At 34.0% G+C, this 18,298-nt stretch overlaps 1 protein-coding gene across 1 annotated transcript; it reads left to right on the top strand.

Annotated features, from left to right (window-relative positions):
- Positions 1–2,221: 2,221 nt before the first annotated feature.
- LOC140432091 (transient receptor potential cation channel trpm-like) lies at positions 2,222–16,746 on the top strand (the record flags this gene model as incomplete). Its single annotated transcript, XM_072519932.1, has 3 exons — positions 2,222–2,411; positions 14,622–14,833; positions 16,591–16,746. Coding segments are annotated over 3 exons (558 nt in total), but the record flags the coding sequence as incomplete, so codon positions are not given.
- Between the last annotated feature and the right edge of the window lie 1,552 nt (positions 16,747–18,298).

The following is an 18,298-nucleotide window of genomic DNA, read 5'->3' as shown; positions in this document are numbered from 1 at the left end:
ACGCGCTATCTCAGAGTTCCTTGTATTCAGTTGCAGCAAATGCCTGGCAGCCCCCAGTAAGATGTTAGATGGTTTCTTGGGTTTGACCTCCATATCGGCATGTGTCGTTTTGGACTCAAGGGTCTTTGATGATATACTTAAGATAAATTTTCGTTGGTATAACCTGATCCTGAATGGCAAGTAGTGAACCTTCTGTTTCAAGGAACATCATTCCTGATGTCAACCAATAGTTCGACGCTATGCTGTCGACATAGTCTTGACTGACTTCATTGGGATGCCGCCCGCACAGAGGTTTACCCATCCGGGTGCGCATTTTTCGTCCTTACTAAGATGGTTTATGCGCATTTCTGGTTCCGTCTAGAGTAGATGTCTCATCCTGCACTTAAAAATAAGTTCTTAAATTAGTAATCTGTTTTTCTAATTGCTCACTTATATCCATAAGTCCTCGACCTCCTAAATACCGCGGTAGTGTCGTTCTCTCTATTGCACTTCGAGGATGGTGTTTTTGTGCCTTTGTGAGGTGTGTTCGTACTTTTCTCTAAAGATTTTCTATATCCGTTTTTGTCCACTTAACAATACCAAATGAGTAGCTAAGCGCGGAACATGCATAGGTGTTAAGTGCCTTAAACAAATTGTTCCTGTTAAGGTGTGAACGAAGCAGCTGTTTTATCCTTCGTATAAACTCAGTAGTTATCTCAGTTTTCATTTGCTTGTGGTCAATCTTCTGCGCGAAGTAAAATTACATAAAAAAGCGAAAAAAAAAAAATATAATCCATAACAATATATTTTCAAAATTTTTTGAAATATGAATTACGTATTAATTAGGATTTCATTGATAAAGTATTGAATCAGTCTAATCTGAATATCAATTGTACATTAACCTTTACCAGGCCTTGCAGATAATAAGCATTCTCTTACACTTTCAATACATAATCGATTGTGTTCAATTTATAACATAACCGTATCGAATAGGGCATACGATATGTATTTCATTAGGCATTGAGTGACGAAACGTGTTAATAATGGTTATCAATAAACCGAACTGGAAACATTCAATTAATTACTGTACCCATTCTACTGACAATTAACAATTGTATTGTGTATAGTTCTCTGTAGGCTTATAAATCCAAATTAATTACCAATTTTCAATAAATATAAATAAACGTATCTTTTTTTGTAAATAGGTCTCTTTCTATTTTATAAAAATTAACACGCATCTAAAACTATTTTCTGGTAGCATTTTAAAATTAGCTACATTATATTCTTTGTTAGGTAGGTAAAAATCTATAATAGTTTTATGTTGCTCACAGGAATCGATAAAAGTACTTATTTTCACATTACCTCACTTTTTTCAATCCCCGCCCCCCCACTCTCTCTCTGTTTTTTCTCACTCTGTTGTTCTCCCACTCTCTTTCTGTTTTTTCTCGCTCTCTCTAATAATAGATTTGATCAATAATTAAGATAGTTACAATATCATCTACCTAAATATCTATCAGCTGTGTTATTTAACTCTTGCTGTATCTCGAGTCCGTTGCATCCACCTCGAACCAACGTGGTGTTTCAAACCATCCACCCACCGCATCTGTGGTCTCCCTTGATTTCATTTATGTATCTACTAACACCAATATGTATAAATAATTAGATCGTAATTTGTAGATTTGTACTTGTCTATCACACTAAAAGTAGAGTCACTACTTTCAACCGAAATTCCAGGAAGAAATTGCGAATAAAACATTAATAGAATGCCAGGTAGAATTTTAGAGATATTACAGTACAGTAATTACAGTCAGATAACAATATTCGTTATACTAATTGACGGTATCTTGGATATTACCTAATATTATATAGGTGTAAACTTTTTCTTTTCAAATGTGTTATTAAAGACGTATGGTGAGAATAGGAAAACTATTTTAAAAACATAAAGATCTAATACTTAATACGAAACCTTAAAGGAATTTGATTTTCATGGTAACTTACGACAATAAACCGTTAAAAAATGCCGAATTATTTTCAGCTGCAATCAAAAATGTTGTATAAACCAGAAACATTGTCAACCACGACTGCGAATAAGGCAGAATGAAAAAAAGACCAGTCAATAAGTTAATTATTTCAACTTACAATGACGGCTTATCTGATGCATATCTCATTGTTTAAATTTACTTTAGTTTGACCCAAAATGGAGTTTAAAAATTTATGAACATAAATATAATTTTATTTATAGATATGGGCGGTGTTAATGAAGAGGCACAAAATGGCGCTGTTGATGTGGCAACATGGTGAGGAAGCTTTAGCGAAAGCTCTAGTAGGTTGTAAATTGTACAAGGCGATGGCACACGAAGCAGCCGAGGATGACATGGAAACCGAAGTATATGAAGAATTGCGGGCTTACGGAAAAGAATTCGAAAATATTGGTAATATGATTATTATTTTGATAAATATATTTAAGGGTGCACACACATCCTGTCTAAAAAAATATTGAGTTAATTGTGTAAATTTCGCTTGTTTTGTGGATATTAATTTTATTTTTGCATTTGTAGTTATTTAATTTCTTAATACCTATGATTTGTAAAGTGAAGTGAAAGTCGTGTGAGCTTATCTCTATTCTTATCTATATCTTCCATTGGACCGTTTACTTATTGTTCACGACAAATTCGCTTTGACCATAGTGGCCATAATTCATTCTTTCGACATGGTCATAGCATTTCAGCCTTTTTCATTCAATACTTTTCAGGATGCCGATAGTTATGCCCGCTCTATGATTCCAACATTCATTAATTCATTCAATATTACTTGATCTATATTTTCTAGTGAGTTGGAAAAATGTACATTAACAATTAATGTCTATTGCTTTTATTTTTAAGGCGTCTTTTTTTTATTTATTATTCAAAATTCTGAACCATATGTAGCAATACCTTCTATGGTACTTTGGTATATTCTAATTTTTTTTGTTCCGATTGATGTTTTTTTTTTCCACATATCGAAAACCCCCTCCCAATAAATCTTAATTGTGTAAGAGCAACGCAACAGTCTTGACGAAGTCCTTTGGTCACCTTTATTATTTTTTTTTTTGTCAATTGTTGTGTAATTTTTTATTGAACTCGTCATATTTATTGTCTTTTCAACAATCTTCAATTCAGTTTTTAATTACCTTTCCACATAGCCTACATATTCCTACGTAAGAAAACATGAAAGAAAAATTCTAAGTTAAGAAAATATTGAAACAGGGATATCTCTTTTAATTATATTTTTTTAATTTTTTGTTGGTGGTGGTAATTCAGGACAGCGGAATATCAAAAAACGGAACTATCTACGACAAAAGAAGCTACCTTCTTGCCTTTGCCGATGATCTAGTGCTAATACCAATAACGAAAAGGGAATTACTGAGGATATTTAAGTTACTTGAGGAGAAAGCCCAGTACTATGGTTCCTTAAAAAATGAGCAGAAAACGAAGAATATACAAAATGTGACAGAAATTCTATAGGGAAGTAAAGACAGTGAGACAAGGTGAAAGAGTTGGGGAAAAAAGGCTATGAGAAATGATACAGGAGAACTAATAATAACAGAAACAGAAATCGTCGATCGATGGAAGGAACATTTTCAGAATTTACTAAATATTAAAAGTGAAACGGAAGAATATATTACATTTCATTCTGCAGATGTGGAAATGCCAACATCAACACTTCAACAAGTAAAAAATGCGATAATATCTCTTAAAGATGACAAAGCACCAGGAAAGGATAGTATAAATGGGGAAATGATAAAAAGAGAGAAAACGTACTACCTAAAAAAATTATATGAATGAATGGGAAGCGTCATAGTACCTACACCAAGAGAGAAAGAAAAGTTAAAGATCTCCTTTTGCGTAAGATATTATAGGCGACTACGAATGGGGTTTTCGTACTAGAAGGTCAACGATAGATCAATTACAGATAGAGGATAAAAAACAGAACATCAACGCTATTTAGTTAACATCAGGACTCAGACAAGGATCATCCTTATCACCGTTGAATTTCAATTTTACCTTGAAACATGCAGTAAGTATAATATCGTCGGAGCTGACAGAGTGTTTTTTTTGCTAATCAAGGTTCAAAACTGGTGTTGATCTTTGCTGATGACATATATTTACTTACAGGAGACGCTAGAGGAGTTTTCACAACTCGAGAGGAGAGCAGGTAATCTGGTTCTAAGAATAAATGAAGAATACACAAAATACATAGTAACCAAAAATCGAAAGCCTAGAATTAGACAGAACATAACTCTTAATGATCACAACTTTTAAATAGTAAAAGAATTTAAATAGTTAAGCGGTAGTCACAGATGAAAAACCAAGTAGAAAATATATCTGAGCAAGATTAACTGCTGGGAAGAGAGGATTATACTCTATTTCAATATTATTGAGATCTACGCTGTGAAACATGGACTATCAATTAACGGGAAATAAATAAGTTGCTGTTATTTGAAAGAAAGGCTCTCAGTTTCTCAAACAAAGGTGAAGAAAAACCTAGGAATTGAAAAGTAGATTGCGAGAGGAAAGAGAACCGCTGGAAAGCTGCGCCAATTTTTGAAAGCAAAAAAACATCTTCAGGGCTGCAAAGCTGTGACAATACCAAACGGTAATGCAACCCACGACTTTTTACGGTAGTGAAACCTTGATCATGAACAAAGGTCACGAAAATTTGTTGAATATCTGGAAACGAAGTGTTGTTATATTCGGGGTAGTGAAATACGAAGGAAACTTTTGGAGACGATGAACAAATTCAGAAATTAGAACGCTGTACGGAAAACCTGAAATTACCCAGACTATTAGAGCAAAAAGACTTTTAGGGTACGTGGTGAGAGTATCAAACGGAAGATGGCTAAAAGAATGCAGAGATGAGAAGGAAAGATGAAAAAAGGAAGACTATTGCAAAAATGGCTTGAAGCTTGTAAGGAGGACTTTAAAAAATATTGATAAGTAATTGGAAAACTGCAGCCATGGACAAAGTAAAATAGAGAAAAAAAATAGTTGTAAAACTCCAAGCTGTGTATATACATCCTACATATTGAGTTGGTGACCCTTGGCTTTCTGAACCTGATAGTTTTCCAGTGCCATATTTTCAGTTCTATGGGTACTCCCCCGATCCTGGAGGCTTCCCATCTTTATATCTTTCGCGTGTTTTTTTAATTTATTCTAGTTGTAACCGTTGTATTTAGTAATGAGAATTAACAATTGTCCAAATGTTTATAGGTGCTGGTATTATTTTTTATGTCGAAATAGGTTAAATGTAAAATTTATTAATTAATTTTTAATATTGTGTCTGTATGCAAATCAAATTACGGTACCTGTGATGTTGAATGGAAGGGTTTCTCCTTACGGGCTATGAGCAGCGTCTCTTTAAATTTGGGTGGTGGTTTTACACAAAACCGGAGTGTTTATCGCGTTGGTTTATACAAGACTGGTGTGGGTAGTCCGAAATAGCTTCGCCTCCCTTAAGTATCATAGAAGTGGTGCGTACAGGACCGTATTAGTTTACGTATATAAGACATACACACACGTTACTTCAAAAATTAAATATAATATAAAAAGAATAAGAAAATACTTAATACAAAAATAAGAATATGTGTGGAGAGAGGTTAACACTCTTTTGTTTCAGTTTTTCGCGGTAAGAGATATATTTTTCGTTTAGACAATACCTTTAGTATTGAATTCCGCCGAAATTTCGCCCAAACTTCTATAATTTACATTTAGTATTTTTTACGGTCAGTTCTTCTGGTTGTCCTATTTCATATTATACCAAGGGACATAAGTAGGTCTTCGAGTTTCATTCTGTTGTGTTATTGACTGGCACCAGGACCCGTTTCCGAACGGAATGAATGAGTGAAATCAATCATTAACAAAATAAATGCATAAAATGAAACGATAAATATTTCCTTAAAAATAACAAAACTCACATATCTTTGACACAAGTTACTTTTCTGTAAATTTCAGTTATTAATGGAATCTTACTTCGAAAAGCATAATGGGTTTATATAATAGGTAAAAAATATGTAATATAATAAGACTGTAACAAAGTTACAACAAAAATTTGTAGATCTGTTAACAAATATTAAATATAATATGTAATTAGTTTGATTACTTTAATAATATATAATACAAAAGGGTTTTATTTAAATATCCTTTATAAAATGTATATGATTAAAAGACACTTTCGGGCTACATCACAGAACGTTTTCGGACTAACAAGACCATCATTAGTGTATTTACTAGGTGTACATGAATCAAGCCACTAAATGGTAGCATATGAAGTGAAAAGTACATAAATATACTTTTAAATTGTCGTTAAGAATGAGCCAAACAAAATTTGTTTAATTTAAAGTAAAATGTGGTTTAACAAAAAATAGTCAATTTTCCCTTTAGTTCTATAAAAATCTTTCTGTTACATAGCATACTGCTTGTTTCTTGCCACTTCATCCATACCACTCTAATTATAGTGCGTTTAGCTCATCTAATTTCCCATTACTCTATGATAGTGATCCTAGATAGTTAAGGTACTATTACCGTTAAAAATGCTAAAAATTGATACATTTTCAACAATTTTATTTGTATCTTATCCATTATTATGGCAATTAAACTCTTTTTATATTATCTATTATTCAAATTGAAGATTACAAAAATTTTTTTTCTTTTTTTCCATTGTTCCTTTATTTTAAAGATCCATCCATCCATCCATCCAATGGCGCTACAGCCCAAATCGGGCGTTGGCCTCCTTCAACAGGCTTCTTCAACCATCTCTATTTACCGCTGTTCTTTTCCATGAACGCGTTCCCAGGCAGTTCCTGGCATCCTCATCGACTTCATCTTCCCATCTCTTTTTAGGTCTTCCAACAGGTCTTTTTCCCTGCATTCTTGCATTTAATAATTTTCTGGGGATTCTATTCTCATGCATGCGGACCACGTGCCCTGCCCATCGTAATCTCTGCAGTTTAGTATGTTGTGCTAGAGTTGGTTCGCTATATTGCTCGTATATTTCTCTATTGTACCTAATTCGCCAGTTGTTGTTTTCACTTATTGGGCCCAGGATCCTACGTAATATTTTTCTTTCAAACACATCTAATGCATTGGCAGATTTCTGTGTCACCACCCATGTTTCGCAACCATAACTTACTATGTTCCTGATTATTGTTTTATAGACCCGGAGTTTTGTTTTCCGGTGTACGTCTCGCGATTTGAATATGTGGCCCATCACAAAATAGGCTTTATTTGCCAGCACAAGCCTTCTATTTATTTCCGGTTCTTCTTCATTGCTTACGACCAGATCCATTCCTAGGTATGTGAATCTATTTACATGTTCTATATCGTCAATAAAGTGTTGTTGCACCGGTCTATTTGATCTGGTTTGTATGAGTAGTTTTGTTTTATTTGTATTTATTGCTAGCCCTACTGCTTCTGCACTCTGTTTCAACTCAACGTAGGTTTCTTCCGCTGCATTCATTGTTCTGCTCATTATGTTTATGTCATCTGCGTATGCTGCTAATTGGGTAGACTTGTTTGTAAGTATGTTATTTCCGCTCACCGTCAACCGTCTAATTACATATTCCAGAACAAGATTAAAGAGCGTTGGAGCTAGTCCGTCGCCTTGTTTCAGTCCTTGCGTTATCGTAAACGCATCAGTGATCTGTCCCTGAATACATACCTGTGCTTCTGTTCTTCATTGTTCTTCTGTTCTGTCATTGTCATTTGCACTAGTCGTATTAATTTTGATGGTATGCCAAATTCTTTCAGTATATTAGGTAGAATTGTTCTATCTATTGAATCATAGGCTTGTTTAAAATCTACAAAGAGATTGTAAACGTCCATGTCATATTCCCATGCTTTGGCTAGTATTTGTTTAACTGTAAATAGTTGGTCAATGGTAGATCTATTTTGCCTAAACCCTGCTTGATATTCCCCGATGAATTTTTCCGTGAGAGGTTGTAGTCTTCGATTAATGATGTTTGTGAGTATTTTGTATCCCGAACAAAGTAAAGAGATGCCTCTATAATTCTGACACAACAGTTTGTCTCCTTTTTTATGAATAGGCCAGATTATACTTTTCTTCCATTGTTGGAGAATTTCTTCTTCTATCCATATCTCTCGTATTAGCTGGTACATCTGTTGTGTCAAATTCCTTCCTCCTTGCTTGAGTAGTTCTGCCGGTATTTTATCTATTCCCGGTGCTTTATGGCTTTTTTGTATGTGGATTGCCGTTTGGACCTCCTCTAGCGTTGGGGGTCTAGTTAATTCATTTTCTTCTCCATCTTTCCCCAGTTCTTGTTGTTGTACCTCCTGTCGTGCCTGCTGCTGCCACTGTTGTTGTAATGGTAGTTGTGTCCCTTTGTTTAGTAATTCCTTAAAATATGTCATCCAGGTTCTCTTAATTTCGTCCATATCGCTAATGATTTCACCTTTCTTATTTTTGCAGAGGCTAGTCCTCGGTTTGTATCCTTGTCTTAGATGTTTGATAAATTGGTATGCGCTACGTGTTTCGTTTTCCTTAAACTCTCTCTCTATGTTTAGTATCCGTTGGTTTTCATACTTTCTCTTTTTCTGCCTGCACAGTTTATCTGCTCTTCGTCTTTTGTTCTCATGTTCTGTTTTTCTCTCTCTAGTACGTCTGAGTATGTAATTCTTATGCGCTTCATTTCTTTCCTGTATAGCTTGTTTGCATTCTTCATCGAACCATGTTTCTTCTCTCCGTTGTGTCTTTGTTCCTAAGACTTCTTTCGCTGTGTTGAGTATGATACTGCTTATTGTGTTCCATTGGTTTTCTATTGTGTAGTCTGCTCTGTTTTCTTCTAGTAATTTTTCATCCACTGTTCTCTCAAATCTTTCTTGTACCTCAGAGACTTTTAGGTTGTCTAAGTTTAGTTTTTCTTGTTTTGTATATTTTTCCTTTACCTGTCGACTGATTTTGCATCTAAACCGTGCCTGTACTAGCAGATGGTCTGAGTCACAGCTTGCACCACGTCTGCTTTTTACATCCAATATACTCGTCGCCATTCTTTTTTCAGCCAGTATATGGTCTATTTGATTGATCGTATTTCCGTCAGGTGATATCCAGGTGCCCTTATGTATGTCCCGATGTGGGAAGCATGTCGAACTGATAATCATATTCTTTCCAGCTGCAAAATCTATTAGAAACTGACCATTCTCATTTGTGTCTCTATGCAAACTATGTTTCCCTATTACCCCTGTGTATTCTTCTTCTTTTCCGATCTTGGCGTTTGTGTCGCCTATCACCATTTTCATGTCGTTTCTTGGTATTGAGTCATAGATTCGTTCTAAATCTTGATAAAAGGCTACCTTAGTGTCTTCTTCCTGTTCATTTGTGGGACAGTGTACATTTATAAGAGTTATGTTAAAGAAATGCGTTTTTATCCTAAGCTTGCAGATTCTTTCATTGATGGCTTGAAAGTCTGTTATCAGGTGCTTCATTTTATTATCTACGATAAAGGCTACTCCAAATTCTTTATTTCCTTCATCTTTACCGCTATACAGTATAGTGTGTGTTTTAGTGTCCCGGATACCTTTTCCCAACCATTTAGTCTCTTGTACTGCAGTGATTCCTATTTTATATCTTTTCAGTTCGTGTAGAAGGATCCTCTGTGCTCCTGGTCTATTTAGCGTTCTGACATTCCATGTTCCCAGCGTAAATTCCATATTCCGTTGCCAGAGTCGTCGTCTTGATATTCGTCCATTCCGAGGCCTATCTGAAGGTTTCGTAGTAGTACTTTTTTACAAGAATAGGTTACTGGCCTATCGCCCAACCCCCTTTTCGGAGGACCATTTCTCCCTTCCTCGTCAGCCCTGACCCTACTTTCCATTGGGGTTGGTTACCCAATCTCCGGTAAGGTTGCTCAGGTTTGCCGGGGTTCACCCGTGTGATTGAGCCACACTTCTTGGAGGTGAGGATAGGAATTGAGTAGGAGTGGCTAGAGGTGTTATCAGGAAGCAACACCCTGTATTGCGCATCACTACTCCTTAGAACCCCTTATTTTAAAGATGGCGGACAGTTAATCTTTAGAACGACATAAAATTCGGGAATGGTTGTAAAAATCAAGTGCTCTTACGTGATAGTTTATCAGAAAAATTAAAAGTTCTTACAAAAAATGGCGAACATTTGAAAAAATTGTTCAAAAATTGACCTTTTTTAAATTTTTTTCAGTCACAAAAATTTTTTTTTTGTAAAATTGTGGTAAATTATCATAGAGAAAAAATAAAAACAAACAAAATGCATTCAGGTTTATTAACATTGACGGATTAGATCCGTGATTAACTGTCTGTGATGTAGCAGACAGTTAAAAACGTAGTTTTTCTCAAAGTCTTTTATCTCCGGATCTACTATATCGATTTTAATAAACCGTAATGCATTTTGTTTGTTTTGTTTTCCTCTATGATATTTAAGCACAATTTGATCAAAAAATGTACCTAATAATAAAATTTTTGTGACTGAAAAAAGTCAATTCTTGAACAATTTTTTCAAATGCCCGCCATTGTGTTTTTTTTGTTTTTAATTTTTCTTGTAAAATATCATATAAGGGCACTTCTTTTTTAAAACTCTTCTCGAATTTTATGTTTCAAATTTGCCGTTCCAGAGATTCACTATCCGCCATGAAGCAGTAATTTTTTGACGAAAATTTTTGGTGCCGTCTGTAAACTACACCAACAATGAAAAAAACAGATAAAATTTTTGTAACCTTTAAAAGTTTTGTAATAATATAAGGGAAGTTTAATTGCCATATATAATAAATAAGATACAAAAGAAATTGTTGAAAAACGTGCTATTTTTGAACATTCTAGATGGTAATAGTACCTTAAAACTATTAGATTTCACAATCATTTCACGATGCAATGTTATCATTTTAATTATAGGGGAGACCGGGGAGAGTTCGGACCATTTTTAAAAATTAATTTTTATTAGAAAAGTGTATTGATATATTTACCTTTTAAAGTAGTTAACTTAAGCTTCCAAGGTTCAGGCATAACCAATCAAGAGCAGAATATATCAAATCAATAAATTAACAACAAAAATAAAAAAATATTGCAGGGGGTCATTTGTCCGAAGTCTCCCCAGAAACGGGGAGACTTCGGACTAGGAACTGGGAGACTTCGGACAGTACTGGGAGACTTCGGACAGTACAACATATGTTACTTATAAAAATGTATTTAAAAAAAATAGACATGTTTAGATATTAAAAAATTAATGCAATGAATAATCTTCTAAATCTGTATTAAAATAGATCATATTTTCATATCTTTGACGTGTATCTTTCAAGGGCTTCGGTAAAATACATTTTATGTCTTCAAATATAACAAAAGCATCTTCTTCAGTGGAGATAAACCGATTAGAAGTGGCATGTTTTTTATAAAATTTTACGTCGTATCCTTTTATCTGTTTTTCCTGAATTTCTGCAACATAGTGCCGAAATGTAGCTGGTGTTTTTCCATAAACTCTGGCAATTATAAACTGACCATTTGCAATATTTGTTTCTTCTGTATCCACTTCGTCATCTTGCTCTATGAAGTCAGAGGATTTTTCATTGCTCATTATGTCTTCAGAGGAAGAAGAAGAAGATGTTTCAACAATTTTTTTAGTGACTTTCTGTCTTTTTTTAGGATTTACTTTCCTTGTAACAGATCGTTTTAGTTTCCTGTTGGCAATTTCGTCTTTTTCTGGAGTATCCGTGGCAATGATACATTTGCCCTTAGGCCTCCCTCTATTTGATGTTTTACGTTCTGGCGCCTTGGGAAACGGTCTAACCATTTCTGGAGAAATGATGTTTGGAGAAGTTGAGTGATTCGGAGAAACTAAAACTTTGCTTGGCCCCGGTTTGGACAAGCTATCAAAATCTCTTTTTCCGAGTTCCGGTTCTGTAGTAGGCATTGGTCTATCTGTCACGTAAGAAGATAAGAACTCTTCTTCTCCGAATATATTCCTGTCAAAAGGCCAAATACCTGTACACTTGAAACCACTTTTAATATTAACTGGATTGGCAGCTCTGTCCCAAGCAGAAGAACAAATAGCAGGCAAGTCATATATAGAAAGTGTCTGACCAGGATTAGACAACATCCAGGAATTAGCACCATCATTAAAAAACTTTTTGAAAGGACCAAACACTGTTCGGTCCAAAGGTTGTAACTTATTAGAAGTATGAGGTGGTAGTGTCAAAACAGTAATTCCATTTTCTTTGCAGTAATCAAGTCCCTCCACTGAGAGATGGGACTCGTGGTTATCCATGATTAGTAAAATTTTATTAGTATCAGAGCAGAGTGTATTTTTGACAACATGTTTAAGTACTTTCAAAAAATTATCACTTGTCATCCATCCTGAAGGAGATACTAATCCTAAAGCAACTTGAGGAACCCCTTTCATCATGCGGTTTTCATCAAAACGTTGCCGTGGGAATACCCATATAGGAGGCAATGCTTTTCCATCAGCAGAAATTATGCCCACTTGTGTAACTAATTCTCCACGTTCACGTGAGGTCACCTGCCCTATTTGATGTTGACCTTTTCTTCCAATTATTTTAGGTACACGCTGAACTGTAGTAACCCCAGTCTAAAAAATAAGTGATATTAATTATCAAAATAACTAAACAAAATTGTTAATTGACTCACTTCATCTAAATTGAAAATCGCTGAAGATCCAAAAGAATGACGACGTAAAACTTCTTCTAATTTATTTTGAAACGTCTCAACAGTAACTTTGTTAAAACTCGTCATTCTAGCGAGACTAGTGGCTTCAGGTGTTCTAATAGATAGTACAGGATGACGTTTCATGAAACCTGAAAACCAGTCTGTTCCAGCTTCTTCATTTTCGCTCCATGTAGTAGGCATTTTAACATGGTTTTTCTTGGCAAATTCAAAAGCTAAACGTCTTGCAGCTTTAGGCGTTAGTCCATGAAACATGGAAGAACAATCTAATAAATATTTTTCAAGCATTTTTTCCATTATATCGGTAAACACTTGAGATTGCTTGAAATTTGGAGAGAATGTTACGTTGTCTATACCCACAGCTCTAGCTTTCTTTATGTAATCTAGAAGACTAGATTTAGGAACGCCGTAGGTTTTGGCGCTATTCCGAATGCTCAATTTGCCGTCAAGCACCTCTGATGTGGCATTTTTCATAGTGTCTGCAGAAAATTGTCGTTCTGTTACCCTTGTATATGTACGGGGCATTATGAGCTGTAAGAGAAAAATAGAATAACTACAGATCAGGGGAGACTTCGGACACACAGGGGAGAGTTCGGACACTGTGTCCGAACTCTCCCCTAATGCAAACATTGGTAATACAATGGGTTTATAAAAAAACTTACCTAAATATTGCAACAACATAAACGCAAATTAATGAAATAAGTATAGTAGATTACAGCACCAAAGTTTTATACGTGGTAAGTCTATGTATTTTAAAATATATCTTCTGGATTGCACCGATATTTTTAGAACAAAACTCGACAAAACACTTCACAATAGATAACTCTGTGACTACGACCGAAATCACAGCTGTCAATACATAACCTATAATTATGTACAAATAAGGTTGTGTTTACCAAATGACAACAGTGCATCTTCAAAAATGTGCGAAATTCAAATGTGTCCGATGTCTCCCTGTGTCCGAACTCTCCCCGGTCTCCCCTACGAACTCCATTTCTCCTCTACTAAATTTTAAACCTTTTTCCTCAAGAACTTGTCTCCACTGTTCCAGTTTTTTTTTTCTAAAACCCTTCTGTTCTAAAAGTATTTCCTAGTACTTCATCATCAGCATACATTAAGCACCAGGAAATTTTACCCTGTACTTTTGCTGAACTACTATATCAAATACATTAAACTATATCAAATTATAATGGCACGGAAATTCGATCGTTTGTGTACATGCTTCCAATTATTCATCATTATTCTTCGTCTTTAAATTAAAAAGTATGCAACCGTAGGTTTATTTCAGCTATTAATAATGAGTGGTAGAAATTTTTATGTTGGATGTTTCCGACAATCATTTTGTCAAAATTCTCCAAAGCTCAGTGGATCGCCTATATTCATTTTATATAACACTGTCGCCACCTGTTGACAGATCAACAAAAATCAAATTTTTTGGCGCTGAAGAACGAGCAGTACTTGGCAATTATATAATGGGATACCTAATGTAAATCAAGATACAGTATTTTTATGGACTTGACTTTCATATATTTTTACAACCACAACCGAATTCCTATAAGCCTGTATCTTGCATTAAACAGGGATTGTAGATTTTTAAAAATATTTAAAAGTGTAAGTCATAAAAACACTATATCTTAACTTGTGCGAAAATTATAATATCCCTTTTTGGAGATAAATTTTATATGGGAGAGCTGATTTTGTTGGAGAAATGTGTATTTTAACTAATGTGTGTGTGTGTGTGTGTGTGTGTGTGTGTGTGTGTGTGTGTGTCGTATTATTTTGCGTTTTTAACTTTTAGTCTCTCTAGATTTATTTTATATGTTGTTATTATTACGATTTCTAAGTAGTTTGTGACTTATTTTGATCTTCATTATATTGTTATTTTACTCAATTTAGTTCAGTCGAATAAAACCTGCAATACATAATTTTCTATATTTTTTTGTTTAGCCTTAGAAGTATTAGATTATTGCTATAGACAAGACGATGATCAAACACAACAACTCCTTACCTGTGAGCTACAAAACTGGTCAGGTCATACCTGCCTCAGCCTAGCCGTTACTGCTAACCACCGAGCACTTTTGGCACATCCTTGTTCGCAAATAATCCTTGCAGACTTGTGGATGGGAGGATTACGCACAAGAAAAAACACAAATATTAAGGTAAAATTATAAATATTGTGTATGTGGCTGTCCAGTTTGCTACCACCGTGGTAGAAGCGGTGCTGCGGTGGTAATAAATTTCAATATGTAGGTGATAGTCATCAATTTTCTTAGTAATTTTTGTTCATTATTTGATCTTTTCGCTTTGTACCAAAGCTTTAATTTCCGTATGAATGTTTTCTACAATATTTAATATATGCAATTCTAATATTATTCTTAAGTGCCTGAGGTACGATGTTTTTAGTAATTTGTTGATTTTTTTTTATTTCTGCCTCAAAATTTGCAGAAATCTTAAAAATTAGGTAATAAATTCAGTAGGTAATAAACTTAGTAACTTTCATGGATTCTAGTTTAATAGAAAATTACTTAATAGTCAGATTTGTATGAATAAACTAAATAATTAATTACTGTTCTTGTCCATATGCATAACTTGTCAATATTCATCTAAAATTCATCACCTATAAAGCTTGTCGCTCAATTATGCTCTGCACGGCGAAGCGAAGCGCGGAGAAAAAGGTTGTTAGGAATTTTCTTCATGTAGTTAAATATCCACGCGTATCTGTGTGATGCAACGCGCGGCACAGCGAAGAGTAGAGATGAATCGCAACCTTAGAATCCTAGGCAAAGAAATTCTGTTCGTCGCTCTTTGTATTACACTAGTGACCGGAAGTCTGCGGAAGCCATGAGAAACTTTTTCTGAATTTCGTTTGTTATCGACTATGTACTTTCGATGTGTCTCTTACTGAATAAACGCAACCACCTTCACTTATATCGCTGTATGTCTCACATACACCCGATTCTCAAAATCTTCAGATTCTCGAACAGATTTAAAAGACACACATTCACCCATGCATACTATCAGTACCAACAATTTGCCAGCATTGCAACAATATATTACTCAAAGTTTAAAACAGTATTCTTCCCCATTTCCTGAACAATATTCACAGTCTTCTTCTCTTGTGTCACATATTCAATATTCTGAAAAAGAGCAAGATGAACTACAAGATAAATCATTTATATAGCTATTAAAAATTGCAAATGTTATTTATTAACAGAATGCTTTATTTAAGAAAAATTACCTAGTTTATCTTAGTTTTATTCTTTGTGATTCTTTTTACTTTTTTTGTAAAGAAAGTCATTAAAGAGTTGTTTTATTTGGATAATTGAATTCTACTTTGAGCCTATCATTAACACCAGTTGCACGACGAAATTTTGGATGCTGCCGCTGTATATTTGGTTGTTGCAATATAGCGACAAGTTCAGTAAATTTTTCTGAGCTCATTCTATAATACTGAAAAAAAAATTATGTTTGAGCAAATCGCAATGAAGGTGGTGAAATTCTCCGTAAATATCCCTTTTTAAATGTATGTTATGAATCCAAGGTTTTCTTTTACGATTCATATTACTTTCTTCTTCTTTAGCTACTGCACATGCAATAACAAGGTCTTCTTCTGAACTGTGTCATTACTTTAAAAACTATCGTACAACACGTGTCTACATACCTACTTCAACGCCAAAGTACAACTGTCTACGACTCCAAACCGAACAACGTACCGTATCTCCTCGTATATAATTGAAAAACCGTGCACATATTGGCGCGCATTTCAAAAGTTCGTTGCGCCATGCTTCGCTTCGCTCTGCTTCTCCGCGCTTAAGTGAGCCACAAGCTTTATTCGTTTTTTATTACATATCTATAAAGTGATTGATTTTCAAAATATATTTCTTATATTTTAATTATAATTTTCATTGATTTTTAGGTTATTATGGGTTTACTGTGTATGCCTTACATATTCAAATTAGAATTTAAATCAAAAGAAGAATTACAACTTATGCCTCAAACTACAGAAGAACATATGGAGCTTGAAAATGATGATGACGACAAATCTGATTCCGAAAAAAATCAAGATGGAGATGTAAGTTGCGGAAAGCCTAGTAAAACTCTGGCAAGTTAATACTAACACATTTAGATAGGCATATTTAATATACTTAAATATTTTTCTAGCATAAGGTGGTTCGTAAGACTTACATTGAATTTTATAATCCAAAAGTAAGCAAAATGTTAACATTTCAAGTTAGCACCTGAGAATTTATCACGTATTTAGCACATTTATTTTTATAAACATTGTACTGTATATTTCTTAACCATTTTAAGATTCAAATAGGATCATATTCATCAAATATTTAAATTAAATTAAATTCTTGAATAAAGTTACAGTTAGTGTATCTGTTAAACACGATTTAGAAATGCATGATGGCACAGTTTTTATGAAGAAGATTTTAATGGTCTTTATACAGGACCATTAATCATACAAGGGTATTATAAAAACGGCTATTAATAATTTTCAATCGAAGTATAGATTAATTCCATTACTTTGCCCATATAATCAGCAAAGAGAAAAAGAAGTTTCAGCATTAGTCTGAAAACGACTGGACGAACTACTGCACCATATATTCAATGTTTTCATTGTAGAACCAACCTACATAAAATTGAAGAAAATTCTTTAGAATAGTGGACAATTAAATAAAACTTACCTTCTTTCTAAAATCCATCCGTCTATTTAGGAAAGTTATTATTTTGTTAAGTTGTAGTGATTCTAGTGCTAACATATAAACCGAGACCTAGGGCTTAAGTGATTGAGATCCAGCCTGTAACTAAGCATGTAATACATAGAATTACACGTAGATTTGAATAAATCTAGTGAAGAGGAAATAAAAAAAAATTTTAGAAATGGGCAAAAATTAAGAGGAAACATTGTTATTGAGAAGATTTATAAATATCATACGTATATAATGTAGTTAAGCCTTATCACATTAGCAAAAAATAGTGTTGAAATATTCAGTTACCCTACAGTCTGTATTTCCTGCCAGTAACAGAATAAAATACATCTTTCACCCTTTTACAGACCCATAGTTCCTGAGCCTAAACATCCAAGATTTTCGTCATTTCAAGACTAGACTATTAGAGTAGGTATCACGTCCTACTATTAGACCAGGGATTAAAAGTTTTTCGTGACACTGACCCGGCCAGGCAAACGGCAGTTGTTTTTAGTAGTATGGACCTATAACAAGAACCTATATGTTTCCAGCATGCGATTTTTTTGACTTAATTATTTATTATCAAATTAAGGTCAAAAAACGGTAAAGTATCACTTTTTATGTCTATCAGCAAAAAGTAAGGCATTTGAATCAAATTTAAGCGTAATAAACTTATATAAGTCCTTCAAAATGGCGTTTTTTAAAATGTTTTTATCCTTATTTGTTGCTTAGAAAGTTACAAAATAAATAAACCCTCAGAAATTTCGTTTTTTTATAAAGTTAATTAAAAAAAAATAAATTTAGAATCTTTATATTACACGGAATATTGGGTCTTGTAGTGCTTAAAATATTATCAAAATTTCAAAGCCATCGGTCAAATAGTTTTAAAGTTATTTTATTTGTTTATTCCAAATTATTTTTTTTTGCAAC

The sequence above is a fragment of the Diabrotica undecimpunctata genome, unplaced genomic scaffold (genome assembly GCF_040954645.1).
Source record: "Diabrotica undecimpunctata isolate CICGRU unplaced genomic scaffold, icDiaUnde3 ctg00002807.1, whole genome shotgun sequence".
NCBI lineage: Eukaryota > Metazoa > Arthropoda > Insecta > Coleoptera > Chrysomelidae > Diabrotica > Diabrotica undecimpunctata.
This window is presented reverse-complemented; position numbering and strand designations above follow the sequence as displayed.